General features: G+C 46.4%; 1 protein-coding gene across 7 annotated transcripts in view; it reads right to left on the minus strand.

The window, feature by feature from the left end:
- Positions 1-537: 537 nt before the first annotated feature.
- SEC31B (SEC31 homolog B, COPII coat complex component) overlaps positions 538-16,096 on the minus strand; it is a 35,107-nt gene continuing 19,548 nt past the window's right edge. For 2 of the 7 annotated variants that reach the window (XM_063163632.1, XM_063163633.1), the window contains exons 16-28: positions 15,412-15,538; positions 14,194-14,339; positions 12,627-12,800; positions 11,824-12,006; positions 10,894-11,110; positions 10,201-10,524; positions 9,118-9,156; positions 8,732-8,785; positions 6,312-6,370; positions 4,938-5,084; positions 4,401-4,517; positions 2,941-3,012; positions 538-2,401 (exon numbers count right to left, since the gene is read on the minus strand). In XM_063163632.1, the coding sequence (XP_063019702.1) occupies positions 2,222-2,401; positions 2,941-3,012; positions 4,401-4,517; positions 4,938-5,084; positions 6,312-6,370; positions 8,732-8,785; positions 9,118-9,156; positions 10,201-10,524; positions 10,894-11,110; positions 11,824-12,006; positions 12,627-12,800; positions 14,194-14,339; positions 15,412-15,538 (1,839 nt within the window). In that variant the 3' untranslated portion in view covers positions 538-2,221. The remainder of the gene's footprint in view (positions 2,402-2,940; positions 3,013-4,400; positions 4,518-4,937; positions 5,085-6,311; positions 6,371-8,731; positions 8,786-9,117; positions 9,157-10,200; positions 10,525-10,893; positions 11,111-11,823; positions 12,007-12,626; positions 12,801-14,193; positions 14,340-15,411; positions 15,539-16,096) is intronic. The other 5 variants (XM_063163634.1, XM_063163631.1, XM_063163636.1 and 2 more) reach the window with 5 other exon arrangements.

Below are 16,096 nucleotides of genomic sequence, written 5' to 3' on the forward strand. Positions count from 1 at the left end.
CAGAATTGAATTTCGTCTTACCTCCTTAAAAGATTAAATTAAATCAGCCAACAGATTCCTAACCTATTAACTAATTATAAGAACTGACAATTCAAGGGTATAAATTTCCACACAGGTCCAATCCTTATCCTAGTTCAGGCTGCATGGCTTCAGTGGTGTAACATTTATTTCCAATGGGAGACAATGCCATCAAAGGCTCTCTGTTTACTTACTCACATACTTCCAACTCTTGATGTCGAGTGCAAAATCTCAAACATTGCTGAGATTCCCCAAGAGAACCTGAGTCTGGGGCCTTCTTGTGTCTGATGCAGATGAACAGTCACAACTGACGCAGCTCATTTGGAGAAGATCTGACCCTGCAGCCTTAGGGACTGCATAAGACCTGATGTCTCACCACACCAGGATGGATGCCACCCATAGCAGCTGAGCCCGAAATCTGGTTTGCCCCACACAGTTCTCAACTGCCCCCTCTGTGGGTGGCCATGTAGACTGAGGAAGTCTCATGCAGCCAGAGTAACAAGTCTATGAAAAAAGGCATCACAAAACACAGCTTTTATTTCACTGTTCTGTAATTTCTCAGTGCATCAAACTGCAGCAATAGAAACAACACAGCAGCAACAAGGAGGCACTTTGACCTGGAAAGGAGTGAATGAGACATGTCCTCTTCCTCCCTTCTCTGATTCTCCTCCCTCCTTAGTCTCATGGTAGACTAGGTTGATTCGTGTATGTCACTGAACCGCAGGCCCACGACAGCATTACCACTCAAGCAGCAAGCAGAGCAAATATGGGCTGGCTGCATCCAAATCTTGGGAATAAGCCTTGCTCTCAGCTATGGATCAATGATTATGCTGCCTGGTTAGTAACAAGGATGTTGAGAGAGCAGACAAGGAGGGAGGAAGAGAGGGAAATAAACACACACAAAGATGTGCCCTAAAATCCCATCTACCTTTCCAGATTTCTTCCTTAGAACAGATATGCTTCATTCATCTACTTCCAGAGGAATTGCCACAGTGATGACAAGTCTCAGCACAATCTGTATCTTCAAGTCCTGACAAGTCACCTCCTGCAGCATATTCCTACCACCATAGTGCCAATGGGCCTTTGAGAACCACCTTTGCATCTATCTGTAGGTGGTATGAATGCACCATACCTGTAGCAAGGAGCTGTCTCTCCCTGCTCAAGTCTGGGCTGGTCAGGGTAGCTCAAGGGAGATCTTTACGGGACTTAAACAATCCTTTCTGCTCTTAAAGCCCCTAGGCCATCTGAAAAACCTGAAGTAGGAGGCCTTTAGATAATAGTAGGTGAAAAATCCAGCTGTGCTAAAGTAAAAGAAGTGAAAAAAGCCAGGAGCCAGAAAGGGCAGGTTTTAGCCCCAAGACAGGATTTGACTGGCTCCAGGGAGAAGCACACAGACCATAACCTGCCAACATTCCTGAATGGGAGAGTCACAGGAACTGGAAAGGGAAATTACCCCTGGATCTGAAACTGGGTGGGCTTGAGCCTGCAGATGATGGGGGAAAAAAGATATAAAGGAAGGTGGAGAGAGGGTAAACAGGAGACTTGACTTTTAAAAACAAGAGAGCTGGGTGAAGAAGAGAACCAAAGCTGGCCCAGAGTAGACTAGTAGTTAGTCCCAGCTGTAGCAGGATATGGGTGCAGAGGGGTGAAAGGGTGAGTCAAGGATGAGAATGAAGAGAAAGAAGGAGCCAGGAGAGATTCTTGCTGCAGCCCAACAGAGTGAAGACACACCAGCCTAGGTTCCCAAGGCAGCCCAGCTACCACTCAGGAAGTTTACTCTGCAGCAGGGAATAGAGCTTGAGCCTCTTCTGTGGTGGTGCTGCAGGTACCAGCCCTGTTTGTTTCCTGAAAAATAGAAAGCAATGCCAGCCTAGAAGGGAAAGATTTTCCCCTTTGTGCTGGGGATAGAAGGGAAGAAGAAGGACCTCTGTGCAACCTGGACAGACTGAAACTGAGATCCCTGGCTGAGAAGTGGCCTCAGACTAGTAAGAAAGAAGAGAGAAAAAACAGTCTCCAGGAGCTGCAGGCACCAGTGGGCTGTCTGGATAGTGGATGGGGCCAGGCGTGCAGGCTTAGCACAGTTCCAGGCACTGGCACAGACCTATTTCTCCAGAGTCAGAAGGAGAGTCCACAACCTGCAGCACATCAACAGGTGAGGCAGTCCACCAGCTCCTGGTGTGCACTGTTCCAGCTGCTCCACACTTTACACATTCAGCTTGCCTGCTATGGTCATGAGGACTTTCAGGATGGGCATGAAACCAGACACCTCACTGAAACTGCTGCTGCTCACAACTTGGGTATGAACCAGGAGACCCTGTGGGTAGTTCTTAGCCTCAATGCATCGGGCAATTTCATGGAGGCCCATGAGGATGTTTGGAGAGAGCTGTGGAGAGGGAGAAGAAATGAGTCAGCATGTTCTGCAATATAACACAGGTCTCTCTCCCTCCACACCCTTCATTACTGTTCTCCACTTCATTTTCACCAAACAGCACCTATACAGTCAAGCACTGGCAGGAAGAATAGCTGCTTCTCCCCTTGCTTTCCCAGACTACAACTGCCAGCTGGCATCAGCAACTGGCATCAGCAACTTCAGAGGTTTTTACGCTAGTTACACTATGTTCACACTTAACCACTCCCAATTGCCCCTTCCCATCCAGGATCTATGTGCCAGTATACTTCTCAAAGGGTAAAAGCACCTTTCAGATACTTCCTCAACTTCTCCTTAGACTATGTCTGGGCCAAAGTTAAGAAAGAAGATACAAGGCAGGCTGGATTAATGGTCATTACAAGGTTTGGCACTCCCCTTGTCTTCCCAGAGAATATGTGCCAGTTACACTGGTACAGACACCAAGACCCACAGCCCAGAGCCAAGGTGTGCTCAGGGCCCCAGCAGGACCACAAGGAAGGGTGGCATCTACTCACGGCCTGCTCGCGCAGCTTCTCGTACAAACACTCCAGCCGCTGCAGCGCGTCCTCCAGCTTCCTTCGCGTTTTCTGAAGCAAAACAGGTATTGCTCGTCTGCCAGAGCTCCAAAGGCACCTCTCCAGAGCTGAAGTGCTCTCACTCAGTCCCTCCCTTCCTCTGCCTTTCCACAACACCTTACCATTCAGCTGCATCTCAGCCTCTGACAGCCAGGGTCTGTGACACAAGCCAGCCATGCCCTCACTCTGCACATATACATACATGTACATATATACACATTCTCTCCCCAGTACAGAAAGATGGACGGCCCCTTTTCCCATCTCCCAGCCTAGGCATTCCTCCCTTCTTGCCAGTACTTGCAGACCACAGGATAGACTGATGACTTCCTAAGTGTGAGAAACATCCACTAGTTGACCCATGGGGTGTTCAGACAGCCTCACCCTGACTGGCCCAAGAGAGAGTTTCTTCCTGGTCTCCTAGGGAAAAGAGGGAATATCCTTCCCACTCTGGGTAACCACCAAGGAAAGTGTGTGAAGTGAGTACTGAAGCTCTGATGAGACTGACCTCATCAAGCCCATCTTGAGTAATCCACTCACAGGTAACTTATTCCACCAACACAAATGCCTGGCTCTGGGCACTGCTGGAACAGGCCTGGAAGCCACAGGAGTTCACTGCTGTACAGAGCCAGCTATTCAACCACGACCTGAGCTAAGTGCTTAAGCCCAAACCAACAGGCCTTACTGTCCATAGAGGGAATCTTTAGATTATGCTGCAGAAATTGCTATGCTGCACTCACAGAAAGCACAGAGCAAACACACTGAAGATGCTGCTCTAATTGCCTGATTCTGGCATAGCAGTCTGGGCTGAGTGTTCATCATAATACCTATAAAGCAGAGGTATTCTGGAAGGCTTCTTAGTGGCCCCAAGCCCTGGGAAGACTTAGCAACCTAACACAATGTGCAAACACTGCTTTTCTGCTTCCAGACAGTCTGGCCTGACACATTGACCCAATGTGACAGGTGCCAATAGCCTTTCAGGAACCAGGGTGGAGAAATTACATTTACTTGGACACAAAGATTGTTTGGCTTTCTCTTCCACCTGGGATATGTCAGCCTTTCCCTCTAAGGTCTATAGATAGCTGGTAATACCAGCTCTGCAGGAACTGTCTGCAGATCAAACCAGTGAATTAGCTGGGTAAATTCTTCTACTTTCCTTAAAAGAAAGAGCCAGGAGGACAGAATCATTGCTCCAAGAAGGCAATGAGAAGCAAGGGATAAAAGAGAATGCATCTCAGTTCTCAAAGATGAACAAATCTGCAGCCTAAAGGAAGGAGGCAAATGGAAATTAACTTGGTTATAGGGACAAGACTTTTCCTTTCTTTAGCCAAACAAAAGAAGGAAGCACCAGTCAAACATCTCTAAGGGAAAAAAAGTCCAATATCAGAGAAGGGAGGACTTACTGGATCAGTGGCAACAGCCGAGCAGCGTTGTACCAGCCCTTCAAACGTAGCCTTCAAAGCCTGGTGCTCAGGGGGCAGCTCCTTCCTCTCAATGCTTTCCCTAGGTAGCTGGTGATACTGACAGAAAAAAAATGCAGCTGAATGAATGCAACAGGAGCATGAAAGGCTGGAGCAGGTAGATTCCCCTCTTCAAACTAGAGAACAGAAAGAATTTCACCCCTTCACAAACCTAGAGAATATCTGGAAGCACAGAGTTAGGTTATCTTCAGACCGTGATACAGTTCCAGGCCTCTCTGGATTCCCAACTCCCAGCAGGCTGACAGCCCTCCCTGGTCTCCCTCGCTCTCTCCCACCCATACCCAGGTGTCATTTTTCCAACCTGGCAATTCCTCTAATGCTCAGCAGAGATGCCTTGTAGGGGCTAGGGAGCAGCATAAGCCCTCTGCAGCTGCCAAGTAGTAAGAACCTCAAAAGCTGAGTTGTTTTTCTACTTGACAAGATGCTGGTGGCTGGGGTATGCCCCACTTTCCCTGGTACCTGTAGGCTGCCTTCCTTGGGTGCTCCTGGGGGTGACTGGCCAGATTCTTGCAACCTGGATAGCTGAGGATGGATCCCTTGGGGTTCAGCAGGCACGCCCATTACGGGAGCTGTGATGGGGGCCAGAGGAGTAAATTTCTCAGGCAACTGTCAGCAAAGAAAGGAAAAAAAAAATTAAGAAAATCAAGTCCAAGGAAGAAGGGTTGGCTGCTCCTCCACAGAAAAATTCAACATCCTTTCTAATTTGAAGAGTCTCCAGTTCTCAAGATGATGAAAGAACATATCCTTGTTCTTTCAGCCCCCTGACTCAGAGAATAGGGCCCTTCCTCTTCCATCCTAGATGAACAGTCAAAGCAGCAGCAAGAAAACCCCTCTGGAATTGCTCAATCAAACAGATCCGTTACCCCTGAGAGCACTGCTCCTCAGAAAGCCGCTTGGTCTCTGCAACGGCACGAGCCCTGAATGTAGAGATTAGCAGCAGTAAAGTGTCCAACTGAGCAAGTATTGGGGAAAATCCCACGACATGGGGGGAGATTCCTCTTGCAAACACTTCATCATGCCCCTGCTAAGCCAGAGAGTCATGACAGATTCTCTCCAACAGGGCTAGATCAAAAGGAGATGGCTTTAACAAGAGGCTAATCCTGTTGTAGTGAGCACAGCCTGAAGCAGGTTCCCAGCTATGCTGCCAGAAAAAAAGGGCGAGAAGTCTGTTCCAAGCTAAAGAAGAGGGGTGGGGGGTGGGAAGGATGCCAAAGATGCTTCTCATCACACCTGCCAGCAGGCACCAGTGATAGAAACAGGGTACTGAGAGCATTTGTTGCAGAAGAGTTCAGCTCACAGGCCCTCCAGTGCAATCACGACAAGGCACAGAGCTGCAGGACCAGCACAGCAGGCAGCTGACAGCTACACCTGTCCCAGCTTCTCTCAGCACAAGTGCCTTATCATTTGGTATCAGCATCTGAGGAGAATCACTGTTGTGAGGGAAAATGCTGCCCCTAGCTGTCAGGTGTGAAGAGAATGTGACCTCCTCAGCCGCTATCAAAAAAATTGTGTAGGCAAGGGCATAAGATTAAATCTGTATTTTTAACAACAAATTATTGTAGGCAGCCTGGGAAGTACTGACAGAGGATGCAACATTAGAGCTGATAACCATATTACAAAACAGCCACCCTGCAGAACAGCATGTGACTTTGGATGGCAAAGAGTCAAGATTGCTTGGTCTCCATTCCTAGCCATGAAGGCAGTGCAGATGTAGACAGAGCAACAGGGATAGAGACCTGCGGAGTTTGACAGCGAGCATTTATAGGAATGTATCTGTCACATGGAACTCCCAGGCTAAAAGACAACCAACACATATTGTAGCTGAAAACTTACCTTTTTCTTTTGAAGGCCTCCTCTTCCAGTAGAGGGATCACTCCAAGATTCCTGAGCTGCTAGGACAGAGGACAAGACACAAACCTCAGACTGTGAGAAGCTGGCTGCAGCAACAATGCACAATCTAATGCACAATTTAGAACTTCCTTCAGGAGAAGGTCCTTTGGCTCCAATTCCCTTGTCATTGTACCTTTAGACTGTTTCAGCTGAGGAATTTCAAACCCAGCTCACAGGCCCATGAGATGCTCTTGCTTTCCCTTCTCTTTCTTAGTTTCATTCTTAGTGTCCTAGTGTGTGCACAGCCTTAATGAGGTGATGTCTGATCAGACTGAACTGGCACATACCCACTCCCACACAGGAAACTTTTTTTCTAACTACCTGAAGCTTTCTGGATTCTGTATAAGCTGCAGAAGTCAGCCTCAGAGTCAGGCCTGAACCTTGGTGGGGACCTGCTAAGTGTGCACCTCACATTTCAGGAAGTTCTTGGGGTTCCCCAGAGAATATGACACTGTGATAGTGCAGCAAGAACCATGCTACAGGTGAGAGGGCTTGTGACCAGTACTCACAGGAATGCTCATGGTGGCAGTTCAAAGCAATACCGGCTGTTCTGATAAAGGAAGAAAGATTTAGGGGTGGGTTCCCTTCCAAAATCATGTTCAGAACCAAAGCTTAGCAAAATTTGCTGACTGCCAAATAGAAGGGAATAGACTTAACTAGTAAATGCTTTGGGAGCAGAAGGGTGTCTCAGCAGATGCTTCTGTGGTACTCTAACCTCACTCCAGGTAATTTAAAATCCATCAGACAACATGACATCAAAAGACTTGCATCCACTCTTCATTCTGCAAAGGTCAAATTGCAACTACCTTGTCTGCTGCTGTCCTGTAAAGGTACCTGCATCTTTAGACAAAACCCCAGTGATTAACAACCTCAAGCCCATGAGAAGGAATAATCTGTGAGAAAACAGAGGAATTCTAAGGGGGCAATATCAGAACTGCTGGAGCTCAGAGCCACACTTAATGAGCTACTGATCCTGAACTGAGCTTTAAAAATCGCAGGGGAAAGATGCAAAGGTGCTTCATTACTTTAATTACCTTTATTATTAAAATCCTGGCAGCCTCTTTTTGCCCTCCCTTTTCCCATGATTTCAAGACTCGCTCTCTGATGAGTTTGGATCAGAAGTTTAATTAAGTTGGCACCTATTTCTAGCTTGGGGATTCTGTGCCCTAGAACTCTGCTGGCCCCCACAGAGTCTGTGGCCCAGCAGTCCTTGGCACTATTCCAACCCAGTGGCACTCTGTATCCTCACGGGAAACAGCTATTTAAATTATACCCTTTAAGCCAGGCATTTAATCATCAGACATGAGAGACAACAGACCCTGGTGCATTTTTCTGGGGTGAAATACTATCTTCCCTATGCTACTTGTGAAATAGGATTTCTCACCATCCCTGAAAGGAGTGCCCCATGGCAGCAGTCTCCAGCAATGCCTGTCCTAGAAAACACAAGACCATCAGAGGCTGGAATCAGGGATTATCCTGGCCAGAAAGGAGATGAGCCATCATGTTGCTGTCCTTCTCCCTGTCCCTGACACTCACAGGAACTTGAGATTTCTGCAAGTGGAGGTGTCTGTTCATTGTGTTAGTAATAATGTTCATGAGCTGTAGATACTATGTTCAGGAATGTCCAGAGCAAACAGTTTTGGCCAGTCAGATTGAGTGATTTTACAGTCCCTTTTCTGATTAGGAGAAATACAAATCAAAACCAGAACAATAATAGCAAGCAAGAAAGCACTCTCAAGGAAGCCAGTTTGCACTGCTGAACCAAGCATGCCATACGCTGCCATTAAAACCAGGGGCAAATGCTGCCAAGGAGAAGGGAATTTCTCAGTAGTGAATTCCTGAAGGGCATCTTCAGCCTAAAGAAGTGCTTGAAATCCTTGCTGTGGAATCATCTTCCCTTAACACAGAGAAACTGAGTTGAATTTCCTAAATGAAGCTGTGATGTTTGTGCCTGGTAGATAGATGGTCCTGCCAAAGGGCAGCAACCAGAACAGTGACAGCCCACAAAGACATTACCCCACTGACAATGTAGATTAGAATATGACTACCTTCCAACACCAATGAATATCAAGGAGAGAAATCAGTACAAAGTATCAGTCAGAAAACCCCTTGGGTCCAAATTTTCCCCCACAGTCAAACTAAGATTCAAAGCTAAACCTCACCCTTTAACTAAAGCCAAAAGGGATTTCCAGTTCCCCTTGGAAGAGAGCCCCCAAATTCTGCTTGGGAAGCTCTGCTCCACCACTGCTTCTATTGGGAGTCCACCTCTTCCAAACCACAGGAGGAAAGCACAAGCAAAACCATGCACAAGGCTGGGAAAGTAACAGGGAGAGATGAATTACAACCACTGGCCTCTTCCTCACCTAGACAACCAAGACAGGAAAACTGCTTCCCTGTACTGCTGGCCCAGCAACTGCCTGAAAAGACAGAGACTGAAAATGGTCTAATACCTCCAAAACTGGAGGGAAATAGAGAAGGAAGAAGCAGGAGACATTATTTTCTGTATCCAAACTCATGAGTAATAGCATAGTACTTTTATTTCACTTCCAATATTCCCAGCTGTCACTTACTAGTCCTCAGGACAGGTATGTTCCCTACCCCACTTGGACAGCTCCCCAGGCATGCAAGGGAACAACAAAGAGCAGTGAGCATGCACACATGCACAAGTGCACACACATCAAAACATGCATTTCACTGGAACCAGCAACATTGCCTGCCCCACAGGTCTGGAGGTTTCTCTGGGTACTACCTGCATGATCCGTGTGGGGATCTAGCCAAGGGAAGAAACCTGAAAATCAAGGCAGGGTGGAAAAGGCATAATCACCAACAGCTTTAATTCAGTGAGTAATTTCACTGGACTACTATGCCAAAAAGCTTTTCAGGAAGGAATCTGTCCAGCTGTAGCTTAGAGCCTTTGGTGTGTAGTCCCCACAGACTTCAACTTCACACAGTGGGATTTGCTATCCTTGGATAAACACAGGTCAGCAAAGAATTTCAGGTGGAGGTAAACATCATAGCCTCAGTTCCTTCACTCTCAGCATACATGTGGCTTGGAGGAGCATCTGCTCAAAAATCTATGGATTGTTAGCCTTGTTGTTAGGTATCTCCACATCCTGGTTAAGCCTGTCCCTTGAGACAGCAAACAGAGAATTAATAAACACCAGATATTCTGGGAAATAGAAGGAATGCCCACGAATGGGGAACTAGGTCCAATAACACTCTTTCTATTCATCATGCTAGCAAGGGCTTCACACAATAGACTGGATTCAAACTATAGACCCAGAGGGGTCTAAAACACTGCAGAGAGGAATCCAGAAGTGATTCCCAGACAAGCCCTTTATGACAACAGAAGGAAAATGGTAGCCCTAGAGCACAGCAGACAGAGGAATTTAGTCCTGAAGCTAACTAAGGAGTATCTCATGGACAGGGAAGCTCTCCCACCATTTCAAATACGCTTCTCATGTAAGTTGCATGAGCAAGGGTGAGATGAGCAAACCTTCCATCAAGCATTCCATGGGAACCACCACCCTTTCCATCACAGCAGATGCCTTTGGAGTAGATGACTATTCAGGGTGCACTGAGGACCTGAAGAGATATCATCTTGCAACCACAACCTGTGAGACAGAACAACTGAGCAGGCTGAAAGAAACTGTCAGCATTGTTGTGTTCCACCACCACAGCAAGACTCAGCACTCTCTGCCTGTAAGGTCTGCCTCAACACCACATTCACTCTTTACAGAGACAGACCAGACCTCAGAAGATCCATGTCCATTACACACTGCAAACCCCTCCTGGGCTTGTCCTGGACACACGTCACACAAGCAGTACTTACCTGTGGGAGGAGGAGGAATGGCTGCTGGCAGTGGTTTAGTAGATGGAGCTCCAGGACCTCCCTGAGGATAACCCATGTTCATGGGGCAGTTGAAAGGTGCTGAAGAGAAGTCTAGAGGAGACTGGCTTGCCACAGGGAGAGGACAGGCTGCAGGAAGCTGAGATGATGGGGCTGAGGCTGGAGTGAAGAGGGCAGGTCTGGGTGGTGGAACACCAGGAGATGTCATGGGCATCAACTGTCCTGGCAGAGAGGGCTGACTGGGGAAAGGAGCAGGACCAACAGGTCTGACTCCCATCGGTCCAAATGGCTGAGACTGTGACACAGCTACAGACAACAAAGGGAGTGTATCAGCATCACTTGTTTCATGTGCCAGCTACTCATGACACTATCCTTCTTGGTAATAAGCCTTCCCTCCTTCAAGCCATATCCTTTAATATTCCTGCCCCGCTAGCCCAGGCTACATCAGTGAAATTGCCACCAAGCCAGCTGTGGCTTTACCACCCCTATTAGCACACATGCAGCAACAGTTACTACAACTAGATCTGTCAGAAGCACTGAGAAGCCTCTTAGACAGCTGACTTGTTCTTTGTCAGTACAATAGGCCTGTGAGTAAAAAACTAGAGCGGCCACCCACGTGGAAGGCTTTAGTCTTAGAAAACCTAGAAATAGACACAAGTATCAGACAATGCTTACCTGGCCCTGAGACAGCTGCTGGATTCAAGCCCAAGTTGTACTGTGGGTATGGGTATGTGTCTCTGGAATAGACACTTGTTTGTGGACCTGTGCTGGCCTGGGGAGGGGCAACATGGTGAGGTGTCACAGGCATTGCTGGCACTGGCTGAGGTGTGAAGAGGGAAGGCACTGAAGGCTGAGATGCTGCTGAAGGGGCAAATGATGACAGATAGTTGGGCTGCAATCAAAAAACAAAGAATTTGCAAATGGCCAACAGAGTCATATGCATACACAATACTAGCAGATGCAACTTCTATCTCTGTCACTTCTCAGGCAACAGAAGCTGCTGCTGTTGGTGGTGCCCTGGATGCACTCAATCAAAGGCCTTTCCCACCACGTAACTTGCTCAACATGATGAGCATCACACTCTTTCAGAGTATTCTCCAGCTCTCAAAAGGATTAGTCCTCAGGAGCAAGTTCCCATATAATGACTTCCTGGAAGCACAACCAAGAGGAAATAATGAAGGAACAACAATGGAATAATAGAGATTATTATTTACAAAGCAAAACTTTGTAAACAGTCTTCTTGTGCAAGAACTGAGATGGAGCTGTGAAGCCATACTACACTAATTTTACTAAGATATCAGGGTAAAATGAGAATAGCAAAATGACCCCAGCCCCTTTCACCCTAAGATTTGAGATCTCAGTGGATCACTACACTTGTAACATTCTCCTCCAGGGACTGCATGTAGGACAGGGCTTTGTGAAAAGACTCCAGGCCACTGACTTTTGGATTACCACACAGCTTGTGTTTGCTCCAGTGAAGGACATCAATGAGGAGTTCCTCAGTATCTGCAGTTTGTGTCACCTCATATTACTTCTTGTGCCTTCCACCACCCAGCAGCCTTCCTCCCTCTTCCCAAGCCATGAGCACCTGAGTTTAGGGCCTACCTTCTCTGGATGTCTGGGACCTGCTTTGTGGGCTGCTCCTTCAAGGATGGAACCTGCCTTGGCTGCTGCAGGTTTGATGACCCCTACATTGACACGAGCGTAGGGAAAAGGGGGTGGCTGCTGATCACCCACACTCTCTCCTTGAGCATGAAAGAGCCGGTCTCGGAGCTGTTCAATCAGGAGCTGAAACAAACTCTGCTTTAGAAGAAGCACTTTGAGAGCCCCAGATGGAAAATGCTGGGGAGGCATTTAAAGCAGACCCTGACCTAAAGCATTATGAATCAAACTGCAAAACTAACCATGTCCCCAACAGCCACCAGGAAAAAAAATCTCAGCAAATGGTAAATGACAATCTGGGACATCACCTGCCATACTATCAGGCAGAGGAAGTCTCCCTAATCCCCCAGTCTTTATAGAATTCCCTCCCCAACCCCTATCCACATTTAGGCACCAGATGGATTTATTTCAAAACGCCTGGTGACCTCCTCATTCCCTTCCTCTACAAGCTAGTTTCAAGAAGAGAGCCGGCTTCCCTGGCAAGCTGCTTCCCAATGTTGTTCTGCATCAACCATGTTACAGTTCTATAACTCTTTCCTTTTCCTTGAATCAAAGGCACTACAAAGAAAATGCAAATGAAGACAAAACCCATATCCTGGAATACCTTCCCCTCTCACCCTCTATTCTCAAGTTAGCATAACTAAGGTGAAACTTTAAGTCCTGATGCATGACAAAACCCCAGCTCTCTCTCATGCAGTCTTCCCCCCCATACTACTCTTTCCCACAACAGCTTGCTGCTCACTCACCTCTCTAGAGCTGCTGGGTAGGTAATTCATTGCAGCTGCCAAGCATCCTTGTGATGCCAGGAGATTGGCATACTGGGTGATTCGTTCTGCCAAGACAGGGCCTGGTGCTGGTGCTGCAGTGCCTCGGAGCATCTCCATGGACCTGCTCAGCACCATCACCTTCTCTATAAGATCCTGAATAATACGGGGAGAAGGAAGAGATCAGACTACTCAGAATCTGACTGGTTTTACTGGTCCATCTCATGCTGAGACAATACCGGATAGCTCTCCCCACTTTCAGTTGACATCAGGGCCAATGTGGACAGAAGTTACTCCCCTCTGCACCAAATACTGTCACTGATAACCATTTCCTCAGATGCACTTGGAGAAAAAGAGGAACCAGGAAGCAAATCCTGACATTGCTACTTTAATGGTAAGGGAAAAAAAGAAAATCAGAAGCCACAAGATTGCTCCATTCAACTGTGATAATTTTACTAGTAGGCTTCTGTTGTTACAGGCGATCAACTTGGAAGAAGAAGGCTTAAAACCATATCAAGAGAAATTCACTAGAAAAAACCTACTACTGCTGGCAAAAGGACCAGAAGGGTTTTAGTTACTCAAAACTCCTTCAACTCCTAGGAATGAAAGCAGTGTTTACAGCTGGAGAATGATATATGCTGATATCTGGCAACCGGGAGGGGACCAGTTTCAGAAATAACCAGGAGTGCTGAAGATGCCTTTTTTTGCTTCTACTCAGTAGTGGGATTACAAAACCAGGGAACTCTGTAGCAGAGGGCATTATCTGCAGATATCCAAGTGGAAGACTTGTCTAGCTCATTCTAGCAAGTGACAGACACAACAGGGCTTAGTCACTTAGTCAGGACTGGTTTAAGGGTAACAGATTACTGAGATTAACTCAGTTGGTCAGAGCATGGTGCTGGTAATACCAAGGTTGTGGGTTCAATCCCCATATGAGCCATTCACTTAAGAGTTGGACTGCATCATTGTGGGTCCCTTCCAACTGGCATTATTCTGTGAAATAATCAACAGGAATGAAGAGAGGTAGGTAACAACATTGACTTAGAAGTCCTGATTTATCTGCAAGGTGTGACTTCCCATTTGTGATCATTCAACTTGCAGTGGGAATATCATGATCCAGACTCCATTTTATTTTGCTAAGGCCGTTCTGATGGTACAGCCAGATAACTGCAGCATTAAGTTATACATGACAAGCACAGCAGCAAATGTATCCCAGGCTACTACCAGTAAAAAAAAGGGTATAGCTCAAACTTCCCTGACCAAAAGGAAGCTCAGAAATTACATCAGTACATAAGAGAGGCAAGTAGGCTGTAACTCCTGTCTATGGCTGGATTTACATGCAGTGTAAACACACAAACCCTGACTGATTCAGAGTGCAAGCCTCCTTTCAAAGTAGGCTCATAACCCAGGCTAGAAGGAGATACCTGGGTGAGTACAAACAGTCTCCACTGTCTGCTGGAAGCCAGATACCCTGATGGGAAAATGCAGACAGTTCAGGGCTACCAGACCGGCTTAAAGAGGAGTCAGACCAACATCATAGCACCTGTACCTGTAGGGCAAGTGGTGATGAAGTCTCATGATTTTTTACCCAACATTCCACCAGCCTCTCCACATTGCCTGATGAGATATAGCAGAGGCAGGCATCATTGGACAGGGCTGCATCTCCCTCTGACTCCAAGCGGGCACCCAGCATGTCTAGAGAGAAGAGATGCAGCCAACATTTAACATACGACCCTTTGGAAGTGCTCATTAACCCCAGTGCTTTGAATCTGCACCTAATTAGAATCATAGAATAATTTAGATCAGGAAAGAACATTAAGATTGAGTCTAACTATAAACCTAGCACTGCCAAGTCCCACTAAACCAAGATTTTAAGTGCCACATATACTTATTTTATAAATAACTCCAGGGATGGTGACTCCACCAGTTCCCTGGGCAGCCTGTCCCAATGCTTGACAACCCGTTGAGTGTAGGTGGCTTTCCTAATGCCCAATTTAAACTTGCCCTGGTGCAACTTGAGGCTGTTTCTTCTTCTCCTGTCACTTGCTATTTTGGAGAAGTACAACCTCCTTTTGGGTGGTTGTAGAGAGCAGTAAGGCCACTCCAATCCTCCTTTTCTCCATGCTAAACAACCCCAGTTTTCTCAGCTGCTCCTCATAAGACTTGGGATCTAGACCCTTCACCAGCTCCATTGCATAACTGTTGGATAACAGAGAAATGGGAAGGAAACCCAAAGACAACCGGTTAAAAAAAACCTACTTTTGTACATCTGCCAATTTTTATGTCTGCCCAAACACATAAAAGAAAGAAATGACAGATGAATTCAGTGAAAAAAATCCAACACTTTTTTTTTTCAATTTCCAAAAGAGGTGTGGGAATTTCCAGGCAACAGTAGGGTGCTGAAACCTGTTTTAGGTGGAATGAAGCCCCACTGGACCTTTTATTGTTAATGAAATACCCTTCTCTATGGAATAAAAATCACCCTCTTCATGTCTCAGCCAAGGGATAGCAGCTATCTTGGTTTTTTTCCCATGCTGCTTCTACAGGTCACAGGAAATACCCACATACACAACTTTACCCCATGATTCTCAGCTACAGTGTGCCCCTATCGTTCTCCTAACTCAACACCCCACACTTATGTAAGTTCCAGGTAGCTGTAATGAGTAAGAAGTGCTTCCTTTTCTTAACTCTACCCACTTCTTTCTGTAAGCAGTCCAGAGGTACCCTCTGCAAGGGAAACTGTACCAAAACATAGTACACTGCATACCACAGAGCTGAGTGTAGTCTTCCTGCTTTGAGTATGTTAACAAGATGGCCAGTGCCTCCTTCCAGCTCTGTAGATCACAAGTGCAAACAATATCTTGCCACTTCTGCTGCACAATGCAGGAAAGCAGCTGTAAGGGAAGCAGAAGACCTGTCACTCACTGAAGAAAAAGATAAGCTGACAGTCTAAGTAACAGCTCACTTTCAAACACGCTTTCCACCAAGTAGAGACTACTACACTCACTGTATATTAAGGTCCAACAATCTCAGCATCCCTACCTTAACAGTAATTGGAACCTGATGCCTCTAAGAAAAGTAAACAAGCCCAACAAAACACTTTAAAGAATATGGAAACAGCCACACTAGACAAGATTAAAGATCTAACACATATCTTGTTTCAGAGCAGCTGGTATCAATGACAGGGAGCACAGTGTTAAGATATCTCAACCTCTGTTACACTTCCCCATTTGTAAATTAATAAGCCAGGAACTTCCTAGTTGAGCTGTTAAGGGGCAGAATGCACCACAGGTTACAAGCATGAAAAGCTGAGACAGAAACCATTATCAAAAAAAAAAAAAAGGAATAGAGAACACAGACATACTATGTAAAATTGCCATAAAACTCCCAAGATATTAGAGTAAATGCAATAGGAGATGAACAGATTCTGCTGACATTCTACTTCCTTCATT

This window comes from Melospiza melodia, chromosome 9 (assembly GCF_035770615.1).
Source record: "Melospiza melodia melodia isolate bMelMel2 chromosome 9, bMelMel2.pri, whole genome shotgun sequence".
NCBI lineage: Eukaryota > Metazoa > Chordata > Aves > Passeriformes > Passerellidae > Melospiza > Melospiza melodia.